Source organism: Malurus melanocephalus, unplaced genomic scaffold (assembly GCF_030028575.1).
Source record: "Malurus melanocephalus ecotype Western Australia unplaced genomic scaffold, MMel_1.1 scaffold_99, whole genome shotgun sequence".
NCBI classification, from domain to species: domain Eukaryota; kingdom Metazoa; phylum Chordata; class Aves; order Passeriformes; family Maluridae; genus Malurus; species Malurus melanocephalus.
This window is the reverse complement of record NW_026623331.1, coordinates 75,628-101,039: the sequence shown is the minus strand read 5'-3', so window position 1 is coordinate 101,039 and position 25,412 is coordinate 75,628. Positions and strand designations below refer to the sequence as shown.

Here is a 25,412-nt window from a genome sequence, read left to right as displayed (position 1 = left end):
TCCCCACATCACCTTTTGCATCTACCCGTTCAGTTCCTGCAGAACACAATGAACATGAGTCAGAAGTACTCACACAAAACATACCAAATTCCTGAGGAACAGCCAAATTGCATCTCACCACTGACCTGATGAAAAAGGTTCTTTGCAAATCAGTGATTAAACCCCCTAGATTCAAATSATTCATGTGGGGGGAGGGAAATACTTTCTTCTCAGGTAGACTTCAACTTCCAGATCATTCATGGCATCACCCTATCCAATGACATGTGCAAGGAGCTGTAAACAAAGATGGCTACAAGGCTGATTTCAAGACTGCCATTGTTCCCAAGTCCCCACTAGTACTGAAAAAAAAGTGGATCCTGCCCGGGCTTGGGGCTGTTTTGGGTGCAAACAGCAGTGCTGCTCCAAGCCTGGTGCTGCTGGGCTAACAGAGCAATCCTTCAGGATAGGCAGCATTAAGAGAAGGACATGATGGATGCTGCCATTGCAGTGGTGGGTGCATGGCTGCTCCCCAGGCCTGCCACACAGTTTGGGGTCAGGGGTGGCTTTGAGCCACAGGGTGACTCCCCAATCCCACCAGGTGTGCAGTCTAACACAGACACCATCCCAGTGAGCCTSGGTGAGCGACTCCAGCCCCCAGCAGGAGCAGGAACTTGCGTCCAGGCACTGAAAGTGGGGAAGTGGATCACTTGCATCTCCTGAATGCTATAAAATAAAAWAAAAAATATCTTTTGGGTTAAACTTTACAAGCAGTGCTGAGGTGACATGGGACTAGCTCTTGTCCTCAAGTCAGTTCCTCAGCAGTGGCACCAACCTGCACACACAGCATTCAGTCTGTCCAATTCCTTCCTTCCAATTCCCACCTGTGCGAGAGCAACCCCTATGTCCTGGTTATACTTACTGCTCCTGGTTTTCCTAAAATATATTGATCAATGTAAAAAGGGGACCAATAGATTTTACATAACTCCTGTCCAAACGATGTGAAATAATTTTTTACCATGTTTCAGTGAACAAAGAAAAGGACTACACATTCCCCTGCATGGAGCTTGACCCCTTGCTAGATCCATCTCCTCCAATTCCAGCACAAAATGCAATGCCCAAYGTGCTGTGCTGAGCTCAGCCACACCGTGTCCCTCCCTCCCTTCATGCCCTGGAGAAGGAGGCTGGCCTGAGTCTGGCATGGAGTGGCAGCTCTTTCCCTGCACAAACACAGAGCCCAAATCCCCCAACAGTGCTGCAGCCCACAAGTGACTGCAGATCTGTTGTGCAGCTGTTCCTCTCACATACCTACCCACACAAATCCTGTTGTTCCAACTTTGCTGGGAAGGTACAGAGCACCACTAAATCCTATTTTATTACAGTCAGGATTAAGCTTACATATCCATGATRGCAATGTAAACCTTGTTAAAAAGTCTTAAAACTCTGCACAATCTAAAAAGTGGACTCGCAGGTTTCCTAGAAAATCTGTAATATTTTCTTTCCTTCACCTACCTTTGGGAGAAAATATTAAAAGTAAAGGACTTTCARTTGAATTACTYGCTAGATGTTGATCTGGYAATTTCCATTAAAAAAAAWAAWTATTCCWTAAGTAAGCAGCAAGATGATACAGCCTACTGTAATTTATTTTTCCAGAGAAAAATTACACAAGCAACTGCATTGTTAGGATGGACTATTTTTAATTAAARTTCCTGAGGAGAAGATAGACATCARCTAAGGAAAGCCAGATATGTCCAGAAGCTATATTGAGAATAAAAAAATGAAATGCCAAAACAATTACAGAAATGGACATTTGACATTTGAATGAGGATTTCTAATAGCTCAGATGAAGGAAGAATATGAAACTGGGGTTTCAATTTAGGGCCGATTCAGATATAATCCCTTCTGTTGGGGATTTGGGGCTGTGAAGCTTCTCAGCTTCAACGAGTATGCTTTTAGCAAGGTTATGCATGTCAGACAGAGAGACACCTGCCTGTTCCCTTTGGGAAGCAASCTGGGGATGATTACTGTCAGTGCCTGAAAGAAGAAGCTTCTGCAGGAAATCCCTTCCAGCTAATGGGACCCCAGGCAAATCTCCAAATTCAATGCGTACCTAAATCCTAAATCAAGTATTTGCCTTCATTCCTCGAACTGGTGGTAACATWTGCACTTGTATGACAGGTCTGGTTGCTCACTTCATACAGATGCATGCCTGRTCTCCTTGGAGTCTTCCTAAATCCTTGCCCTTCAGTGATAATCATGTAGCAGTGAGATTCACAGACTGCTGACTTGTTTACGCTGTCTACCCAACAAGTTATTCTGTAATAGCTTCTGCCTCCAGCAACTCTCTGTGCCAGTATAAAAATCACTTTGTCTTAGACCGGGGGAGCAAAGTCAGCAGCACAAACATTTTTTCTACAGTAAACACTGAGGAAAAATGATGGAGGTTTAAAGATTGCAGTTAAAAGCTGTGATTTGGAGGGCAGCCAATGAAAGGATCCCCAAATCAGGCAGTAACTCTTTAGGCACACGCATACTACAATTCTAATTAGAAAAATAAAATTAAATACAAAGCTGCTTTCAAACATATCCCTGAACATACTACTGTAGTTGCAGTCAAAGACTAAGAAATCATTGCATAGTAGTGGCATTGAAACCCAATGGTCATCCCTACTCAAGAGATCAGAAATAAGCAGACAAAAAGTAGTCTATATTTTAAATAATCCTGTGCCTCCTTTCTCCCACCAGTAAACCTGGAGTAAATCACACAGATAACTCCATGATGTAATTTATTAACTCTCCTGAAATACAGTGAGAGTCTCTGACTAAAAACATTTAGGTAGCCCCAAACACATTACTAAATGTCAGTAAACACTCTGAAATACCTTCTCCCTATTTTTGTGAGTATGAAAGAKCTACTCATACTTGAAGCAGTTATATTGCATAAAAATGTGCTTAAGATTACTCAGAATCCTTGCATACACAACAGCACTGCACWTTCATTAATTTTCTACACAAGGAATGTTTTCTTTCTTGTATCTACAATAGTAACCAGTGATACTTTAAATTAATTTTTAGCACACTCTTTCTTTTTTTCTTTATTTATCTAGGTTTTCTCATTACTGTTTAAGTCCCCCTGGAACTCACTGGAGGCAGCCCTCAAGCATGATGGCATTAGCAGTGAATCCACCTTGCCTGAAATGAGTCTCATGAGAGGTTGACATTGGATAGGACTCCCTGGATGTGGCTCACCAGCAGTTTGCATGTGGTTACTCCCTGCCACACCCAGATATGAAAACAAGGCATCAGTCACTGTTTACACCATTGCAAGAAATGCTGTAAACACCGTGAGATCATCACAGGAAATTCACATAGTAAAAAAACCAGGGAATTAATAAAACAAACAGAGGAATGCTTCCAAGCAAATAGATTTTATAAAAAAAAAAAAAAAAAAAAAAAAAAAAAAAAAAAAAAAAAAAAAAAAAAAAAAAAAAAAAAAAAAAAAAAAAAAAAAAAAAAAAAAAAGGGACAGTGTTTTCCAACCTCTGCTGCACCAAAGAAGAAATGCCAATTGCAAATTAAAATCACAGTGCTTGTGTTTCATTAAGGTTAGGAAGGAAATTCTGTCTGCCCTCTGACAGCTGTTTGTGCCAGCCAAAAGTGAATTTATGGCATAATTGAAATTACATTCCTTTTCTGCTACTCACTTGCTTCTGATGAGCATCATTATGCTGAAGCAATTTATCATGTTTTATATCTGAAAGAGCTCTTCTGTTTCCACAATCCTACCCTTTGTGCCATCATTCTCTAAAAATCTGAGCATTTTAATTTCCTTCCCCCTTCTGGTTCCCTTTCACGAAAACTCTGCTGACAACCATGAGACAATATACCAAGGATGCACACAACCCCAGACAACTATTAAATCTTCTGAGAATTAAGATATATTTTCACTGACACAGGTGAATTTTCACTTTGACCTTGGCTCCAGTATCCCTCACCTAGCAAAAGCTCCAAGGAAGAGCAGAAGAGAGACAGGCACCTGCAGTTGGTGTATCTGTAACAGGCAAGCAGCGTGCAGCTGCCCCAGGTGCACAGCAGACTGGGAGACTGCTCTGCAAGAGGAATATTTGTACATGTAATTCCCCCTGATGTTTGGCAAAGAAAGGAAAAGAAACATGCTCTTTCCCATTCCTTCTGGCAGAATAAATTATCCACTACTGAGGGCAGAAGCTGGTGGGTTGGCTGATGCCCTCAGATGAGCAATTGTGAGAGGCTACCTCTGCTTATCACAGCAGAGAACAGTCAACCCACGCCAGGGAACACAGCAGAACCTTTTCTTACTGCTGTTCTCAAACTTCACACCATGCTGAGATTTCAGGACGGGCAATCAAAAAGTTCCCTAAAGAGGTTTACCTTGTAGATCTGCTTGATCAAATRGCAAGCCCCAGATGCTGCTTTAAACACCATTTTCAAGAACAGAAATACCTTTTAAACTTCTAGCTGCTAAACCTCACCCAGTCCGGATTTCCATTGGTTACCTGTTGCCACAATGCCAAAATGACAGTCTGGAGTTGACAAAATGGTACCACACATGGGGAACAGGGACTRTGTGGTTGCTGGATCCCACACTGTATGGGTAGGAGTAGGCACTCCACCACAAGACTCTAATCAAAGGGATTTTGGCCAACTTTTTAGAGTATCTACAGTTGTAAGATACTGAAAMCTTTATATTTTATTTGGCTGTAGCCAAAACACTTCATTAAACCTCAGGCACTTGTTTGCTGTTGGACATCAAACTAAAATAATGGGTGTTTAGATGCATATGTATTAGTCTAAAGGATTAATTAGGTCTGTAAGGATAACAAACAATTTGAGACAGAAAAATATCTCTTAGCTTGGAAGTCTGCCTCTGGAGATAGGCATTGTTACCTATGAAGGCTTGACTTGATCTCACCACACAGCCAGCTTCTCTTTAAAAAWCACACACAGACAGCAAAGAGACATTTGACTTCTGTAGGAATCCAATTCCYCTACCTCCAATCCTTTGTAAATATGTAAGTATTGTCATCAGTTTTTCCTGTATTTCAAGATTCCTATGAAGTGAATGCTAAACTCCTAGAAAGTTTAATATGGACATATTTTTCCCTACGTGGGCAATAATGGGATGTTTTATTTTTGATTTTATCATCTCACTTCCCAAGGCCATGTTTGTAATACACAGTCATCCTAAAAAGAAAGAGGTCTACAATTAAAGAAAGAAAACAAAGTAAAAAGCCATAGTTATTACCCCATGAGTTAAAAAAAAACCAAAAAAAAAACAAAACCAAAACTAACTGCAGTTAGCTATGATCATTCTGACATTCTGATATCTGCTCACTTCTGGTCAAATTCTCCATCTCTTATCAAAGAAAAAGATAAGTTGTCACTGCTATGCATGTCATAGAGGCAGTCTGACTACCTGGCTGTAATAGTTAGGAGTGCTGTCAAAAAAATTCCTAAATGCACAGYCACTAATGATTTCATTGTGGTACATCTTTCATTTGAAAATAATAGTCAGAACTTTAATGGAGAAAATAGAAGCTCAATAAATCCTTAATGATGCCGAGTCTCTTTTATGCTAGCAGTTTTACACGGCAAAAACAATTCTTAGAAATGTCAACCTGCCAATCTGGTTTAAGGTTTTAAACCTTTATTACGAATTTCAGAGGTAGACTAGAAACATTTCTGTTAATGGCTTTGTTTGAAATGTCTTGATTATGGATAATCAGCTATGAGCAGTAGATCTTTGCAACACAAGAAGCCCTTGAATAGAAAATTAAAGTTAAATCAATATTTTCCCAAGGCTTTCTATTCCTCATTCCCCATCACAAGGTTCCAAGTGGTTTCCACATCCTCCTCACCCAGCAGGTCTTCATATGAAACAGAAGTAAAATGAGCCTTCGGTGGTGGGCGATTTATCTGAACTATTTCCTCTCCTGATTGCCCAAGAGGAAATCTTATATTCTTCCCCTTCTCCTCTCTGAGCTGCCAAGTAAAACCCAACTCCAGGACTTCAGAGCAAGAGATAGAGTGACCGAGTGTGGAACCAAATCAGATGSAGACCAGGAAAGGGATGAAAGCATAGCTTCGATTTTAAAAACCAGATTATAATCTGACAAGAATGACAASCTTTGCATTCTAATTAGTGCTCCTGTCCCCTTCAATTATGTCGGCGGATGACCTGGAGTAGAGGTGCCAGGATCCAATCAACACCCACATCTAAAACCAGTTAACAGACTGTCACGTTCAGTTGTGAAAATGCCTTTATTGGTAACTGGTTTTAGCAAATCCTGGAAAGCCTGTCAGTCTTCATACACTGAGAATTACATGCTGGTTGGTTGAGGAAACTGAAGCCTTCAGAAAGGCTTTCTTTTTCCCCTCTCTCTTGGTTACATTCACAGTGAAAAATCGTGTAGCTTTGTAACAAAGATCTTCCTTTTAATACCAGACTCTTTGAAGAAGGGTGAGAGAGCTRTGTTTGGATACCTGTGGGATATTGTATCCAAAGCCCTTCTCTCGCTCTTACTTTGAAGGAAAGCATCCGTGAAGACACAAAGCATGTATGAAATGTCCATGTCAGTATGGCTCACCCCCAACAGACTCCCTCTTTCTTCCTTTTGACTGAGAAAATTGTTGTCAAATTGTCTCCTGATCATCTTGTAGCAAAGAAACAACAATGCTGTAGTTCTCCACAGTGTTTATTCACACCAACTCAGGACAGCAATTCATGCAATGTTCCTGTTTCTTCCAACAGCTGATAGCACAAAACCATATTCAGTGAAAGGAAGCTGCAGGATTGCCAATGGCTCATCTTCCTGTGCAGAACCACAGGAACTCTTTCTATTTTTTCYTTTCCCTGCTCCCCCCCAAAGAATACACAATTTCTTAAAAATGCTTATTTTTGCCAGAGATGTGTCCAAGAGAAGCAAGACACATCTCTGAATTTGTGTTATTTAGATTACAGTATCCTCTATGGCTGTGTGAAGTGGTGGACTATTCACTCAAACAAAACTGAACAGATGCAAAACTTTACCCAAGAGTGCAAACAGCACTGCAGGATAAAAACCACCCTGACTTTAATATTCACTGACATTGTTTTCCATTTTGTTTGGTTTTTTGCACTTACTACAGTCAGGCCCAAAATGGAAGTGACAAATTATCCCACCACGGGAACGTTCTCACAGTATTTTCAGGGAAACTGAGAGCAGGTGGAATCATAAATAGCAGAAAAATCTTCCTGTTTAAAGATTTTTTTTTCTTGCCTGAAGTCCTGACCTAGGGAAGCAGTTTCTGGCAGCAGCTGTAAAATAACTTGCCAAATGGTGTAGCTCAGCCCTCAGCACTGCTGTCCCAAGGTGTGTCTGAAGTCCTGACCAGCCCAGCTGCCCCCTAACCTCGAGGCCTGGTTTGCATTTGATGGAGAATTTTGTGTTCAACTCAGCATCCATATCTGAAATATGCCAAGGAAAAATCTAAGGTGAAGGGGAAGAGGATGGAACAGAAGATGAGAGAATCCCATCAARGAGGGACCTGTAGAAGGGGAAGGAGGAAAGCTGATATTTGGCCATCTGAGGAGATGTAGCACACCAAAAGAGAAGAGTAGTGTGCTGGACAATTTAAAGATGTGGTCTCACTATTTTTTTTTCTTTTTTGAAAGTAACCCTAATTTCTTTCTCCTTTCTCTTATGAAAGTAGTCCAGAATAGATATATGTGCATTCACATACGCTGACAGCTGACCACAACAGTAGAGAACTCAACAGTAATCATTCTGCAATTTTTGTACATAATCATCAAGGTACAACAGGAAGTTCCTTCCCACAAGTGATTCCCACCATTTCACATCCTTATAACTAATGTAGGACCCACATTTTAGTTCCTCCCCAAATCGTTATGGGAATGGTCCCCATAATTGCCCTCAGTTTATGATACCTGTGGCAATAGGCGTTACATGGTTTGAGATAATCAACAAATTAGAAAATTCATCATAAAAGACACATGAGCATGGCAATGGAACAGCAGAAGGATTCCTTTAGAAACCAGGACTTTGGGAATGCCCAACCTGTTAGCCTCACCTCTGTGCCTAGGAAGATGATGGAAGAAACCCTCCTGGAAGCCATGCTAAGGGACATGGAGGACAGGGAGGTGATTTGAGACAGCCAGCACAGCTTCACCGAGGGCAAGTCCTGCCTGACCAGCCTGATGGTGATGGAGTGACCCCATCAGTGGGCAAGGGAAGAGCTAATGGGTCTCATCTGTTCTTCTGTAAGGCCTTTGACATTGTCCCCCATAACATCTTCCTCTCTGAATTGGAGAGATGCATTTCACAGGTGGACAGTTTCATGGATGAGGAATTGGTTGGATGGTCAGTACCTTCAGGCTGTAGTGGTCATTGGCTCAATGTCCATAAGGAGAGCTTATGGCAGCCTTTTAAAATTAAAGGGATCTTATAAGAAGAATGAGGACACGTTTTTTAGTAAGGCCTGTTGCAATAGGACAAAGTGTAAAGGTTTTAAACTCATAGAAGACAGATTTAGATTGCACATAAGGGAGAAATTTTTATGAGGGTGGTGAAACACTGAAACAGATTTCCCAGAGAGGTGGYAAATTCCCCATCCCTAGAAACACTCAGGCTCAGGCTGGGGCTCTGAATAACCTGATCTAGTTGAAGATGTCCTGRTTCAWTGCAGGTCWGTTGGACTGGATGACATTTAAGGGTCCCTCACAACTCAAACTCTTTTATTATTCTATGAAGGATCAGACTCCTGAAAACTGAAAGAAGAGATGAACAAAAAATTTCCTCAATTATTTTTATAGAAAAATATATATGATGAAAAACATTRAAGAGAAAAACATTTTAAAGGTTTTCAGATCTGTGTCTGCCTTAGAAATGCTTTATCACATAACTTAATTACTTTATTCCCTTCTCTGCTGTGCAAGTCTGCTGCTTTGACACYGCTGAACTCAAGGAGGGGAATTTATCCTGAACTCTGCACACAGTGACRATGAGGTGAGCTGCCTTCACCAATCTCTGCACAAGACCCACTTTCCCTTGGCACAGCTAACTGAGGCAAAAGCAGGCTGAAGAGATTGGACTGTAACTATTTTGGAGGGATCCCTCAGAAAGAGGCCTTAAATAGACCAATATGTACATCTGGCACTCTCAGATGGATTGTTGTGCTGCTTCTTCCCACGTAGGCATTGTGTTGATATCCCTAAATAYCAGCACAGCTTACCCTCCCCAGCTCTGGTTACTATTGCTGGAGCAAGACCTAAAATTTTCATATTTGGGTAAGAATGTYTTGTAATGTTTATTTGGGCTGGAGCTTCCATCTTTTATCAAAAGATACAGGAAAAAAAAAAAGGAAACCCAGAAATCACAAATATCATACTCATTAGGGGCAGACTCTGTCATTTTTCTAGAATGAATGAACTGCCACTAGGGGTACTTAAAGGAACTTCAGCGCTTCTCACATCAAGGCACATCAAACCCAAACCCAAATCGAGTGAARGCTTTGCTCTGCCTCCTCCCACAAAACAGATCCTGTCTCCTTCCCAGGCATTTTTCAGCAGCTGAGTGTAGGAACAGGGTGAAAAAGCATCCTAATCTTGCAGYGAGCTCCCAGCTGATACAACTGCTGGCAAAACCAATGAGTGTGTGGGGATCACTCCCATGGGGAGGAGAAAGGGACTGAAGTACTACACACACCACCTCTTTGGCACAGACTGGGTTCTCAAAAAGAGCAAGATGGGTGAAAATATCTTCATCTGTGGCCCAAAGAAACCAGTAATTTACAGAGAGCAGCAAAGTGTGCCCATTAGAAGCTGCTTGAAGAGTCACAACTGCATAATGCCGCCTCTTTACTGCTTAAACCCTTTTCCTGACCTACTTGTACCAGATGACTCCATTTTTCCCTTTCGGGGGAAYGGAGAGCTTCTTGACAGATCCAGGCAATGTGTGGCACTCTGCCAGGCTGGGCTCCTTTCAGCCAGCAAGGCTTTCTTTGGACAGCAGAGCCAGGCTTACCTGCACAGTGCCAGCACWGAGAAGGGGGACAGTCCAGTGCCGTAGCATGGCAGTGCAAAACTTGCCAAGATGGTCAGATCTTTGCCTCTCATTCATCCTCTGACAGCTTGAGTAGTGCAGTGTTAATAATTCATAAGTTATCTGTGCAATAAGTTACGTTCTCCTTTTAAAAATAGAGCTAGAGAAGCAAGTCTAAATAATTAATTTCAGRAGAGAAATAATCAAGTAACCCTTTCAAAGAAGGACAAAAATCAATAGCTCTGACTTTTTTTTCACCTTGCTAAGCATTTCCGGACAGTGCTGTTCCTTTGGCTGTCCATGCTCCGACGTGGCACATATTCTGAAGTGCAGGATCATCACAACAGAAACCACAGGCAATCTGGAAAATTTGTTAAGAAACTCTGCATCTGACAAAGCTCCTCTTCTCACCCTGACAAACTGTCTCTTCCTCTTTTGCGTCCTGCTCCCCAGAGCTCCAGATGCCGGGGTGAAATTATCGGGATGTGAGATGACAGCAGTCGGTGCCCGCTCACCGGGAGCCAGCCAAGGAGCACAGGGAAGCTGTGCATCCCAGGAATAGTGGCACTGAGTGGCCAGTGACACCTGCTCTGCACTGAGCACCAAACAAAGGGAGCTTTTTTACAGGTTTCACCCTTTTCCTCCAGCTGGAGCTCCCTGATGTGCACAGGGCTGCACTGAGTTGGGATCTGTGCTGGCTCCTCTGAGCGCCGGGAGGAAAGCAGGGAGGGCAGGGCATGAGACAGCTCTGAAACTGCGATGCCCTGGGATCCACCTCCACCCCAAACACCGCATGACACTTCCCCCAGGAACAGCTGCCAGATGGTTGCTGCTCTGAATTAGTTTCACCRGGGAGCGGAATGACAAGGGATGTACCTAATCAACTTCAGTGTGCATTTAGTGGATATTTCAGCTTTAAATCACAGCTTCTGTTCACAGAAACGGCAGCATTGCAGTGAGAGTTCACTTCTCCTGAAACAAAGCCTTGCCCACACCTTGGCAAGGAAAAGGAAGGGAACTGTCTTCACCTAGGACTTTTGCCCCAGTTGAAACACTTAGAATTTGGAGACATACACTAATCTTTCTCCCCAGACTATAATTTGAAGGATTAGTTACCAATATTTTGCAAGGGTTTTCTGAGGAAAACCTTTAATTATATTATGGATATATTAAGGGAAGAAATGAAAAAAAAAAGTCCGTATTTTTGAAATGAAAGTGTCACACAGACTACGGTTTGTTTGCACTGTCACTGCTGAAGCCCATGTGACAGACAGCAGGATTATTTTTGGTAACTGGGTGGAGGATGGGAAGACTGATACACTATTTGAACTTCTCCATGACAGTCTCTGCTATTGAAAAAGTTACCCGAAGACTTCTGCCATGTAGTAAGAAAAATGCATGAACAACARAGCAAAGAGAAATTTCATTTATCATACAAGGAAAGTTTCCTTATAACTAACCAGTACGTGGACAATCATGCAGCTATGGTAGATAATTTTTCCTGCTGTAAATGCCATCACTTAAATGTAATTTCTCCATATGCAAAGGCCAGTTGTGGTCCTTCAAAATATTTGGGGGTAATGAAGGGGGTGAGTTAGCAGTAGCCCAYGCCTGGGATGAGAGACCCCACTCAGGCTGAGTTACAGAAGAGCAGGGTTTTGCATCAGATAACTCTGGATCTGATCAGCAGAATCTCTGTTTAGCAAAACAACTCACTTCAAAAATGATAGGATTTGGAAGTAGCATCAGATGATTGCTGGCAAGTCTGAACAAACAGCAAATACCTAGAAAATAAAGACTAGTCGAAGCTTGGTAGCAACTTATTTGGTAAATCATAAATCATAATTTCAGATGCAGATACTGCTCAGGGAGGGGCACTTATAAATGTAAGAAAATGGAACAAAATATTTCAAAAATTTCAGACAAAAATTTTTGTTTAAAGATATTTTTAAATTTCTAAAGAGAAWTGTGGACAGTGCATTAGAAGATGTATAATATAATTACTTCCAAAAAAAAACCCCATGTTTCTGAGTTTGCTTCCTAACTGCCATGTTTTTTGAGTCCAGACAGATCCATTCCCATGCATTCCCTCCTGCCAAGAGGGAGTAGACCATTTCACTATCTCTACAGTTCCTGAAATGCCATAACAAGTATAAATCATTCACTGTGGTGAATGTAGGTACCAATTCATTATTTATCACAGTGAAAAAAAGATATTGGAGACAAAATGGTGCTGCAGTAAAACTTTCATTCAGTTAATGGGTTTAGTTATGATTATTGCATTAGACTTCATTACTTAAAACTGTCACAAGCACTAAATTCTAAACAGGGTTATTGAATCAACACAGAGTTCTTAGTCCTTTTAGTGTTACTTGAATCTTGTCCTGTTTCTCATAAATTCCCCTTCATGTAAACTCACTGGTATTTAAAAAAGGTAATGTATCACAAAAATCAAAGAATTTTCACAGTATATGCCTACTTCTGTGAGTAAATTTCATTTGAAAAATAGCTGAAAAACATTGTGTGCCACCTTAATAAACATGTATAAATTCCTAGCTAATAAAAACATAGGGTAATGTTTAATGCAAACAAGTGTTTTCACCAAAAATCATTTCTTCACCACTTGTGTACCACTTGGCACCATAGCTATGTATTTATATCAGAGCAAAAAGAGGGAAATGTGATTTCAGATTGGAATAATCACACTTTACACACATGCAGCATGTGTTATGCCCTATTTACAAGGTTCATGGCAAGCAAAATCATTGTCACACTCAGCCATTTCACACACAGCAGCCTCCAGATTTCAGTTTGCTATATTGTGCTCATAGAGCTGAATTATTCTATGAGCAAAATGTTCTCCATCTCTACTGATGYTAAACAGAGTAGCGCACTTGCACTTTTGAGAAAAAATTGTCTCAAAATAATATGTCTGAAAGACTTTTAAACTTATCCTGTAGAATTCTATCATTTCTATAAGCTTATGAATGAAGCTTTTTACTCTGTTAAAACAAACAAATATTTTAACAGAAAATTTTCTTHGTTAAAAGCAGCAGTTCTTGAATTGTGCCTCGAAAATCAGGTGCTGCAGGGGAGGAKGAGAGAATAAGCTTAGGCATTATAACATCCAAAGCAAGTAAAGCTCTTGGATGAAAGAGCATTTATAGAAGTGGCTGTCCTAAAAAGTCCACAGGTAACCTGGGGAAGCCCATTTATAGTAGGCCTGGGTTTCAACTCAGTCTGTGTCCTGAAGAGATGTGTTGGAGACACATTAGGAGGACTTGTACTTCTCTCATGCAGAAATGAATGGAAACAGGATTTCTTGCCTTTTGCCTCATCCTTATTTGTAAAGACACCCGTGAATGTGAGCTGCAGCCACGGCTTTCTGTCAGCTGGAAGTGATTTCCTGAGTGAAGGTGCCCAGAGAACAGCGCTGGTGTCTCTAATGGTCCAAACCACCTCAGGGGCTTGAAGCACAAATTATTCCAGCTGGATTTAGGAGCTGACCAAGGAAATCTCAGTGTCATGTAGGAGGCTGCTGCTACAAYAGAGGTCTTTGCAAGACAGAAAGCAGCACCTCCAGTTGTTGCCCCTCTGGTTGTTCTGCTTTCAGTGGCCATGATGTCACCTGCTCATATAGCCAACACACAACAAATAAATGCCCCTTTCTTCCCAGTTACAGAGTTCTCATTTATTTCTTGCTAACCACTACCATTTCATAGCACTCACGTCAAATCTTTCAGCAGCTGCTTCCCCTGCCTTTATTYCTCCCCTCTCTGTCAGGTCTGGCAGGGCTGCCCTTCCCCAGCAGTGTCTGTGCTGCCACAGCTCTGCCCCTTTCTCTACCCTGGCTCACAACACCAAACCCAGACAAAGGACATGGGAAAACACACATTTAGCAGCTGAAAACCAGCAATCAACTCATTCTCCTCATGGGGAACARGAGCGKGCCCTGTGCTGTCTCATTGCAGTGMATTTYTACAATTAATAGCAAAGGTGATTTGTTCTTCCCCAGGTACAGAGTTTTCAGAGAGGATTATTCAGGGTGGTATTTCTTGCAGGGGAATTAATGACCATGGTACATAAAGGCAGTCAACATTTCCCAAGCATGATTTCCGTGTTGTTTGCACTTAAACTAAAAATACAGCATCTTTTTGTGAAATATCTTCCCCGAGAAAATATAAGGAAGAAGTTCCCTAGAGAATCTCCAAGGAAATGATGTTTGTGTTGAGTGAGATGTTGAGTGGAGATGTTGAGTTCTCAGAGAAAATCCACTTGCCATTGTCAAACCTTTGAGAAGAGTTCTGATTTGTAGGTGCTCAGAAAAGTATTGTTAAGGGCTTTGCATTGGAGGAAAGGAAACKTTGGAAAAAAATGTTCTGAATGCTTGCTGGTTGATTGATTGAGAGAAATTCTTGATATACATCCATATTTGTCATGAGGTGCATTAGGAGATTAGGAAGGGGGAAATGAYAGTTGCAGGGATGTTGCTGAGGTAATTTGTTAGTGATGGAGTAATTTTTTTTCTCTCCTGGCAGCCTATTGACTCAAATGGCAATGTTAATATCCCAGCCAACACGAGGRAAAAGCAAGCAAGCTTTGGCAGGGATATGTGTGCTGATCGAATCTGTGAGGGCATGCTGCCTTTGCAGGAAGCGGCTTTGTTAATTCACAGAAAATCCTAGCAAATTCCTGGAAGGGACAGCTCTCAGAAACACCTCAGGATATGCTACAAAGAAGTGTTCACAGCAGTARGAGAATTCTGCAGCTCTGATGGAGAATGCCACAGAAAAAGGCATCAGAGGATGGCCCAAAACCAGCTAAAAAGTTCACGGTAAAAAAGACAGAAAGAGAAGCTTTGAAAACTGAAAAAGTAGGTGAATGTAATCATGGAAAAAAATCAATGAACCATAGTGCTTCAGCAGTTAGAGAAGACTGAAATAAAAAGCTTGGTGCAGTCAGTAAAGTTAAAAAACATTCAGTGAGCAAACATTATTAGCCAGTAAAGAAGTATATTCAAAAGTGGAATTATTTCAGGCAAGAGTGGCAGATGAACCTACACAGTGATAAATGAGTATAATCTGAAAAAAAATAGGAAGTATTATGGGAAAGGAAAGAACTCTATTAACTTTTGGCTAACAGAACTGAAAAAAAAAGGAAGTAGAGTGGCATGAGTAGGCAAAGTGAATGCCAGGATACTGATGAAGACATTCAGAGAAGAATGATGTCTAACTGGAAGACATCAGAATTGGACAAAATCCACAAGCATTCGTTAAACATCCTTATGAACTCATATCTTAGCTCAAAACACAGGAAATGCAGCAAAAGGCTGAAGGGATGGAGCACATTTATGAAAAAAAAAGAAAAAGACAAAGGGAAAGAAGGCAGTGGCATTATCCTCAAAACCTGCAAGTGACTCACCAATTAACTGACAGCTCCTTACTGAAGCAATCAGTGAAAATCAGAATTTTTTTTTTTTGATGGGGAACATTTGGCAGATAGCAGAACAAAACAAGGGCCTAGATGCTGTTTTGATAGATTATGCAAAAGCTTTCGAAAGCATGTCATGAAATGGGAATCCAGAAGCATCTGGGACTAGGGAGGGAAGTGCATYAGCAACAATTCACAGGGAGAGGGAGAGGAGAGAGGACTGTGAAGGATTATTTTCAAAGGTAAAACACACTGGCATTATTTAACAACAAAAGAAGAAAGTCTCTCTCAGAGTCACTTAATACAACTTGAAATTACATGGTCAGTAGGAGGCAAAGAATAATTTCTCAGTTAAAACTGTAAGGCTTCTTTCTTAAGGAAGTAGGAATTTCATTCAGATAGAATGAGCCTCTATGTATTACACACCAAGAAGTCCTGCTGAAAATATCACAGGAGATCAAAACAGACATTGAGGTAAAAAAAACCCACGTAACAGCACTTAATGTGATAAATGCTAGGAATTTTTCAAAAGATTGTGATAAAAACCAAGGGTGGCTTTAAAGAAAGAGTGCTTTCAGAGACTTGTACAATTCCTAAAGGTATTTTGGTATGCAAAATACATTAAAGGTAATCAACATATCTGCCATCCACTGCAGTGAGAAATGGGACCCAAGGGAATGGTACGGCAGGCCAAAGCAGAAGCTGGCACTGAATTAAGAAATAAATATGAACACAGATGTGAGAAAAYCTTTCTGTTGATCCAATGGCAGAGGAAGAGGGCCGAGAATAGTCAAGGATATTACAGAGAATGAGCATATGGTTGCAGTAAGCTATATGGGAGAGAGAATGCTGTCTAACTGGGTCTCAGGCAACGCTCCAGAACTGGATAGGAAAACGTTCCTTCTAACTGTCAGCTCTTAGACAGACAAGATGCAGAGTCTGGGTGCGTTGGGAAGAAGATACATGGCTTTTGGGCCGCTTGTGTCCTGATAAATAAARCACTAGCTTTCCCACTGCCCTGTCTGTAATACATTCCTTGCACACATTARATGTTCCTAAGGAGGCACTGCTTCTGGCAGTTATTTGAACTCATCTTGAGTGAAGAACAATTTCTTTCTTTTTTTTTTTTTTAGCAACCTCAACAACATTGCAAACATTCACTTATCTGACACATGCATAGTTGTGTTTCTCCAGCTTTTGGCTCATCTGTCCTTGTGTGACCTGCCAAGGACTCCAACCTCCATCTTCTCACCTCCTGTGACCTTGTGAAACTGTGACTGCCAGAGAAACCACAACTYRTGGCATGTGAAACCAGGCYATCTCTRCTACTACTACTGCTACTACATCTCATGATCCCTCTTATGCCCTGCTTCATCTCCAGATCAGAATGAATACATCCCATCATTCTACCTGCTCTCTCCTTTCCYTAGCTCCTCTCCACCTTTTGCCTCTTATGGGGCAAGGAATGCTTACAAAATAAGCAAGACTTCATCTTGCAATCCAGCAGAGAGACAGCTGAGCCAGCAGAACTTCCCAGCACAGCTAAGTTGCAGCAGWCTAAGCAGCAAGGTAAGTACAGCCTGGTTACAGCCAGCTTCAGCACTGCTGGACCATTTTTTCCCCACTTCTCCCCCACAATTTAGCTTCTCAAACTGCTTAAACCCTGAGATCCACACTACCCAGTGGACCTGCATGTTAATCAACAGCAARCAATACATTCGGTACTGAGATGTTATTTTTGCACAGAATAGAGACTGCAAACCCTGTGACATGRTATCATGTCCATTTAGCACAGCATTCACAAATAACACTGAAAAACGAGAATAGCTAAAACATCATGCAGACTTTATCTTTTGTKTCAGGTTTACAGGTGATCTAAGCAACACTGACATGGATACCAGGTGATGATCTGTTCTGTTAGGTATAAAACACTCCAAAACTCTTGCAGTGGACTACTCAGAGCTCAGATACACAAAGAAATTAAACAGGGATTGTCCTTATAAAACTGAGCCAGGCTTTGTGCCAGTTGACTCACAAGTAATGTTGGAAAGATTAAAATAACACATAATTGCACCAGCTCTCTAAATCTGACCAGGGCTCAGAGGATAAATGCCTTACCTCATTATGCTTAAATGCTCTATCTCAATCTGGTTTAAAACAGAGCAGGGGCTGTGAGCTGCCAATCTGCTGTACTGTAAAGGAACAGAAATACCACTGCAGACCGGGGTGTAGGCTCCAGCAAAGAGCTGTGCTTAGTGTACTTGGCTTTCTTTTACGGTCCCCTGCTCCTCAGCTCACTTGCTTCCAAGGATCATCACTTCACCCAGTATGACTACGTGTCAGCACCAGTTGAAATGATCCCTTTTCTCAAGAGACAGCAATTCTGTGCCTGAAGTGTAATGTTATTTATACATTACAGACCACATTCCTGCAGCCTAGCTCATGCTGATGGCTCCGCCGCCACCGCTGAGGAGCAGCAGCCAAAACAGCGGCTTGCCTATCTGAACCCTGCTCTCAGAGACAAATCATGCACACCTCATTTGACTTTCAAGTAGGTGGAAGTCCCAGCCTTCGTAAAGAAGAGCCACAGCTAGCTGGATTTGAATCAAAGAGAGTTTTGCTCCAGCAGGAAGAGAGTTTTTAAGCAGACAGTTTAAAATGGGACAGAAGTCCTGTGAGAAGCCCCAGACAAAAAGTGGAGCATCACTCATCTACATCTCTATTGATTCTAAATCACTGATGATGTATCTGGGACATAACAAAGGAGACTTTTGGGGCAATTGTACAAGCAGTATCAGCAAACATTTCATGTGAGAATTAGTGTAAGACACCTGTGTGCCAGATTTCCTGTTCTAACCCAGCAACACTGCTCTGCAAGGCTTTCCTGACAATTGCTTACCTCTTTTAACTTGTCCAGCTCATTTTGCAGCGTCTGCTTGGATACTTCCACCTCGATGATTTGCTGCCGAAGGACTTCATTTTCATCTTCAGCTTTGACTCGTTTCTCCTCCACACTCTCCAGCTCATGGTGCAGTCTGACAGAAACATCTTTGGCTACCTGGTAAAAAGAGCACAAATGTATGAAGATCATCCATGAGAGCAACAGCTACAGCATGTCTCCTACAGYAAGAAGCATATTACAGCCCTAGACAGCCAAGAGATTTTTAATTGAATTATGACACACTTGATGGAAYACTCCAAGCCTTCCAAGTACCAAAATGAATATTCATTTCTAATAAAGAAATSCAGAATGAAAATATATTTGATTACCCATCTCCAGCTCCCTCTCTGCATTATGCTAAGGATATGTCCTCAGTAACAGGAGGAAAGAAGCAGATACCAAACCCGTCCATCAAAGTACAGCACATCACAAGGATAAAGCCAAAGATAAGGAATTTTGCTGTAAAGCTGACAGGCCATTGATCAAATCTAAGTGCATGCAGCARTCTCATCCACACAAACTTGCTGCTTTAGCAGCAATCACTACTAGGCAAGAGTGATGTGAAAGCATAGAAATATGTGCTAGCTTAGGTTTTCTGAGTCTGGCCTAACAAGAATAGATACTTACTCCAAAAACATTTGTAAAGGTGATCCATCATATCCATGAGGAGTTATGGAATTGCAAGAAGTCAGTAAAACCAAAGCCAACTAACTAAAAATACTTGGTATCTCTTTTCACTCAAATCTAGATACAAGATTTTTACTGAGTATTGTATCATTGCTATTATTATAAGATTATAATTTGGTTTTCACCATAGAAGAAAAAATTGGGTCTGACATTTTAAAAGGTTTCATGACTTGATATGTTACTCTCGTCCACTGCTGATAACAAATCATTCTGATTTCAGAAGGTTTTACGTTTTTGCATTTTTAAGTACAATATTCTTAATAATTTCAGTTGCAAGCAGTCCCTCTTACAGAATGAATCTTAAAATCAGCTACAATATTGAGAAAGATGAGTAAAACTAGATAAACATCATGCCTATACAAAGCTTTACTTAGTCTTGATGGAAACRTCCCTGAAAGATACAAAAACTGTTTCAGTGTGAATATAATTTTTACAGAGATTTGTATTCTTACAGGAAGAGCAGTTTGATTTTCTATCTGCCCTGTAAAAACACTATAACAGTCTGGTCCTGTTACAAGGAACTCACTAGACACTAAGAAATGCAATCTAGACTGTTTTTTTCCCCAATTCCTTGGCATAAGCAAGAATTGAAAAGGAAGGAAACAGCATGAACTGGAAAAAGCAGATCAGGTTTTGTTTATACAGTATTGCAAAGCTAAGGTTTTCAGTAAAACCAGCAAAACAAGACCCGTTAAATCTTTCAAATGCACAAATGTAACTTGACTGTATTTCTTTCATTTTGAATCTAAACACATGTTTTTTTTTACTCACTGACACTGATGATAAGCTGAATATTTGTTCTCCACCACAACAGAAGGAAATTGGTCCTGACATTTGGAGAGCTACTGCTTGTTTCATGTGTCACCCTCACTTCCATTGCAGAAAGCCACATCACAGTCTGCTCTCTTTTGCTRTGAATATGAATCTCTCAACCCACCTTTAAATCTTGTTCCAGGCTCCTAATGAGCTCTCCATCCACATGGCCTGTTTGTGCAACTTTCAAGCTTTTCTGTTCCGCTTTCCTGAGACGATATTGCAGAATGCGGCAATTCTTGTTTGCCCGGTCCAGCTCTCGCCGGAGCTCCTGCAGCTGGTAAACATCTTCCTCTAAATAGCTGTCACGCATTTCTTCCATTTCAGCCCGAAGTTCATCCAGCTCATCCTGTGAGAAGTCAAAACAGTGCTCCATCATACCTCCAAATCTCACCCATGGGAGCAAAATAGGAAACACGCTCGCTAGGATACCACATTAACGAGATGATACAGACTGCAACACGCAGATCCAGAAGTCACAGGAACAGAAGTTTTAACCCAACATGGGGTAATTATGCTGAACTAAATTAATGAATGCTTGTCATATTTCTTTCAACTGCTTTGGTAATTAAAAACAAACCAGATGCTCATGTCTCCTGAAACTGGTAACCTTCATTTTACCATCTCAAATGAAAATTAAAATTGTACGATACTTTACCACTATTTGAACTGATTCTTTGCTTTATTTAGAATACAGTAAACCTGCTTAATCAAGTACCTCAACATCCCTGTGTGGCATGCCTTTTTAACAATCAACACCTCCTAAAAATGAAATTTTCCCTTGAAAAATGCTTTACACCAAATACTGAGAATGCGGAAATGCTGTCCCATCTGACCCTAATGGTGTGCACTGGTTTAATGACACATGGGTTATGTGCAGGAGAAAGTTTGTTGTGTGCACACATCTCAGTAACAGGACCACAGGAACAAAACCAAACCTGTGCCCATGGGAATAACCTGCTCRTTCTTTTCTGGGCATCACGAACTGTCCCAGTTCCACATTATACCATGAGTGGCACTTGTTCACAAAAGTCAGATTAAAGATTTACAGCTGAACAGGATAAGCTCTATCACTGCCATTTGTTTAACCTGTGCATGAATAAAGCTCCAAGGCTAGAACTRTTATAAAAGTCTTCCAAGTAGAGGGGTACAAGGTACTAAACCACTGCATGAAAGAAAAGAATACCATTCTAGAAACTTTGAACAAAGTTGGAAAGGGGGGCGGGAATCAAGAAAAAGAGCCAGGAGGAGATTTTTTTTCAAATTAACTATTAGGTTTTTAATTGGTTTCTTAAAAATTGCATTTGGTATTATAAAGAAAAAATTTTCTGTGGAAAACTTCGCTTAAATAAGATTCCTGGAGAACTCGCACTGGGGGTGAGCTGCACTGTGACCTCACTTCAGATCTGTAAATCACTCTTGAAATACCAAGGATGGCTGGAGAGTATTTCACACTTGAAATACCAAGGGTGGCCAGAGAACATTTCACACTTGTCTCAGGTGGAGAGGGCACTGCTATGAAGTCAGTACCCTTGACAAAGCCCCCTGCCCCTGGCTGAACCACCCCTGCCCAGTCCCTGCATGAACACCTCTGCCCACACTCYCCTGGCAGTCCTCTCAACCATTCCCCCTTCCCACGGCATAACCAGACTTACATATTAATCTCGCTTCACTGGAGCTTTGATAACAAATATGGGGCAGATCTCATCTCTGACCAAAAGGAAGATGGGTACAACTTCCTTAGCATTGTTAATTATCTTAGAATTACAGCGTTATTCTTACCAAAATCCCATCCTTGTATAAAAACTCCAGTACTTATACAGCTGTGGTTTAATTTCAGTTAACTGGGCCAGCATAAATTTTGGGAATGCACAAGGCCTGCTGTTTCCAAAATTACACCTCTGTAATTTTGCCAGTGAGGCTTTGCTCCACCAGGGCCCTACACAGCTCYCCCCAGATGCTCTGAAAGGACAGAGAAGTTCTCTCACAAGACTACTCTGTCACTGTACATCCTCAATACACTCCGATTTCTGCTGCAGGAGCATCCTGTCCCACAGTCTCCTCGGGACAGGTGCAGGAGCAGGATATTTTTTGTGGATGGATAAGCTCAAGGGTCAGTCCCCAGTGACCTGGGTCATGCTCACACCACACACTGTCTGAAAAGGAGCAGGTTAAGCACAGGTTACCTGTGCATCAATAACATCCTCCCAAGTTCCAAACACATTAATTAAGCACAARCAGCAGACTTCAAGGAAGCAAATGAGCTCTGCAGTCCAAACACAGCAGAATTATTTCAAAACAATTTAGAGTCCAGGCTCTATCTACTCCTCCTCAGGACACRGGACACAGCCAAGTACTCTGGCCATATTACAGCCAATCCACTGGTGAAGTTTTGATAAATTAGGTATTCTAAAATATTTTTRAAAAGAAAAACATCAATGCATGTTTGATTGGATTGGGGACAAGAACTGTTATTCTTTTCTGTGTACACACTTATTCACTATGCTTCACATTTATAGACACTTTCAAGAGGTAAAGTAAAAGCATACTCAGTGAAGATAAGAGATGCARAAGAAAATGTCAAGGTTTTAGAAACTGATTAGAGAGTAGCAGTGGCTTTTGAACCCAAGAATAGGAGTACACTTGTGCATTATCATCTTATTAACTAGGTATTTTGGCTAAGGTACTCACACCAGAGATAGATCTTTACCTGTCAGAGCTAAGAGAGCCCTGTGGAATGAATAGGACCAGAGTTATTCCTTAAGGTTTGTCTGCAGACTGAGGCATTGAATTTATCCCAGCTAGGCTTGAGTCAAATTAACTTTTTAATGTCATCTTCAGAATGCTAATGTTAGATTAGTAATTTAGTTGCAAATTAAAATTTTGAAACACAAACCCACAACAAAGAAAAAACAATGTCATCAACAAATYAATGGGATCTGGTTTATAATCTGATCTTTATATTTAAGAACTAAGAAATGGCTTTCATGTATAAAGTAGCCTGCAATTATTGTGTCATTGCTCATCTCTTAAATTTCCTCCTTACCTTTATCAGGTTTTGTAGTTAGCAAATCTGATTGGTTTCTAGAGACAAATAATAAAAAAAAAAATTTGATTTCAAAGCATTTATTGTGACCAAACTTGGAAAGTGAAACTCACATAATTTGAAACAACCCAATTCCTGAAACACTCATCCCATTGAAACGGAATATTCCCAAATCCCCTCTGTGGGCATGGGAGTYCTCCCTGCCATGAAAGTCACTGCCTCTGTTGGAGACCTGAATCCAATGTCTTTGCTCACACCAGAGAAGTTCCTCAAAGAGTTGCAAGCATTGGTATGAGCTATATTTCAGGAGATAGGACTGACTGTTTTGAATATCCTGGTAAATCAAAGTTTTCTCATTCTGCCTTATCAGCACAACTCTGACTTTGCAAGTCAGTTAATTTTTTTCCCCCATGCTTGTCCCTCATTTTGGTTATAAATACCATTTGTTTTTCTCTAATGTAATTTTGCAGATAAACTAAAATGCAGAATACAACAAAGGAAGCTGTACTTTAAAATCTCACACCGTTCTCTCAGATTTTTTTTACTAAACTGAGTTTCTYTTCCACAATTAGGTTTTTTCCTACTCCTGAAATTTTCACATAGAAATCAAACTGCGCCTGACTTCTTGTATTTAGAGATATTGCATCYCTTGGATGAGCTTTAAAACAAGGCAGCATGAGGCCACAAACAATTTTGACTGTATAAGGAGCAGAAACCTCATTGCACAGGCTGCATGCAGTGTCAGCCCATTTTCTGCTACATTGCTGCAGTGCTTGGGGCTTGAACCCATGTWGTCTGTACAGCCTAGAGAGGAAAAAAACCCAGATTAAATCTTTTTGAGTAGCAACATGAAGTCCTATTTTTATATAATAAATATATGGAGAGAAACATGTCACCTCTGGAAAATCTGGCTCAGATTTTGTGTGTCAGTCAGCACTCAATTATAGATACTGGGATAGCCTTTAACTAAACCATAACAGTTTAATTTTAGTTACAATAAAGACACAATCTTGCTTTCTATACAGGCCACAAGGCCAGTGACAAGTGTGTAAATGCTTCCATTTCTTAACAGCTCATTCTCCTTGGCAAGTACTTGTGATTCTGCTGTGGGCACTGAAACTGTATGTATGTTAGCAGATCCTAAATCAGAACTGTTACAATTGCACCTGGAAAATCAGTACAGCTCAAGTTCCTCTCCTGAAATGATCAGTGCTCAGAAAATGAAGGAAGCTAAGTTAAAGACTCATGGAAGGGGAAATTATAACAGAAACTATGATGGTCCTACTTACTAAACTGGCAAACTACTGCTTTGAAGGAAAACATGTCAATCATTTGAGAAATCAAAGGTAAATGCAGCAAAGCCAAAACACCCAGTGTGGTGGTTTGCAAAAAGAGGRTGCTCTGGCTTCGAGGCAGATGGAAACAACAGATAAGCCAAACCCTCAACTTTATTAAAATGTATTGTTCTTACTACTATTATTATTTTGAGTTARAATTACAGCTCTTTCTCTCAGGAGGTATTGAGCTCCATGCTGYAGACTTTAATATTGTAAAACTGAAGAAAGAGTTCAGAATAGGCACTTAAAAGTAATTAAAACAAACAGGCAAGAAAGCGGCCATCYCTCTTTGTTCATCTAAAAATGGAGAGCTGCTCCCTTCCTTAAACAGGGAGGACCTGCTCCAGCACCCCAAAGTGGYAATTGAAATTGGGAAGTTAAGTGCTGGCATCAGAAGCTTCATTTTGCTGTACATTCCTGAAGGGGATGAAAGCCTCCTCTTGATCCCTTTTAATTTAATGGTAATTATGYTATTACTTTCAGTAAAAACAGCATGAGGCAGAGAGTCCTGGAAGAAAGAATATTGTTTAGGAAAAGCTAAACTGCTTTTTTCTTCTCTTGTGTCATTCTGGTCATCAGAAAAAAAAAAAAATGAATGGAAGTGTTTTCTAACTGGCAGCTCTTTCCAAAATTGCAATAGAAATCCAAGTTGCACCAGCTCCTGAGTCTTTCAGCTCATGGTTTCTCTTTGCCCAAAGGACTTCCCAAAGCCCAGCTATTTGGGATCTAATAGGAATTACCCATCTGAGAGACAAAGGGTGGCTCTATGAACACAGGGCCATGYACAAATAGCCACTCTGTTTGCAGGATTCCCCAGGACTGCAAAAGCAACAGAATTAGGGTTCCCTGCTTCCCTGTCAGTGAACCAAGCTAATGTGAACTGGTTGAAATGGGGAAAGCTTTGTGTGCAATTCCCACCGCTGTGTAGCCCAAATACATACTGATAGGTCATTTTCTGTCTGCACTGTGCAAATTGAAGACTTGCCTGCCAGAAGAGAAGCCATTAATACCTTTACTGATGTCATGCTTGTTTGTTATTGATTTAATTATAATGAAGTATAATTAAGAACAAATTAAAGGAATATGCCTTGTTTATGATTCTT

The 25,412-nt window shown here is 40.8% G+C and overlaps 1 protein-coding gene across 8 annotated transcripts in view; it reads right to left on the bottom strand.

Annotated features, from left to right (window-relative positions):
- Positions 1–25,412, bottom strand: part of MTCL1 (microtubule crosslinking factor 1) — a 102,116-nt gene that overhangs the window by 70,524 nt on the left and 6,180 nt on the right. For all 8 annotated transcript variants that reach the window (XM_057368902.1, XM_057368903.1, XM_057368904.1 and 5 more), the window contains exons 2-3: positions 20,051–20,275; positions 18,385–18,543 (exon numbers count right to left, since the gene is read on the bottom strand). In XM_057368902.1, coding sequence (XP_057224885.1) covers positions 18,385–18,543; positions 20,051–20,248 — 357 coding nt within the window. In that variant the 5' untranslated portion in view covers positions 20,249–20,275. The remainder of the gene's footprint in view (positions 1–18,384; positions 18,544–20,050; positions 20,276–25,412) is intronic.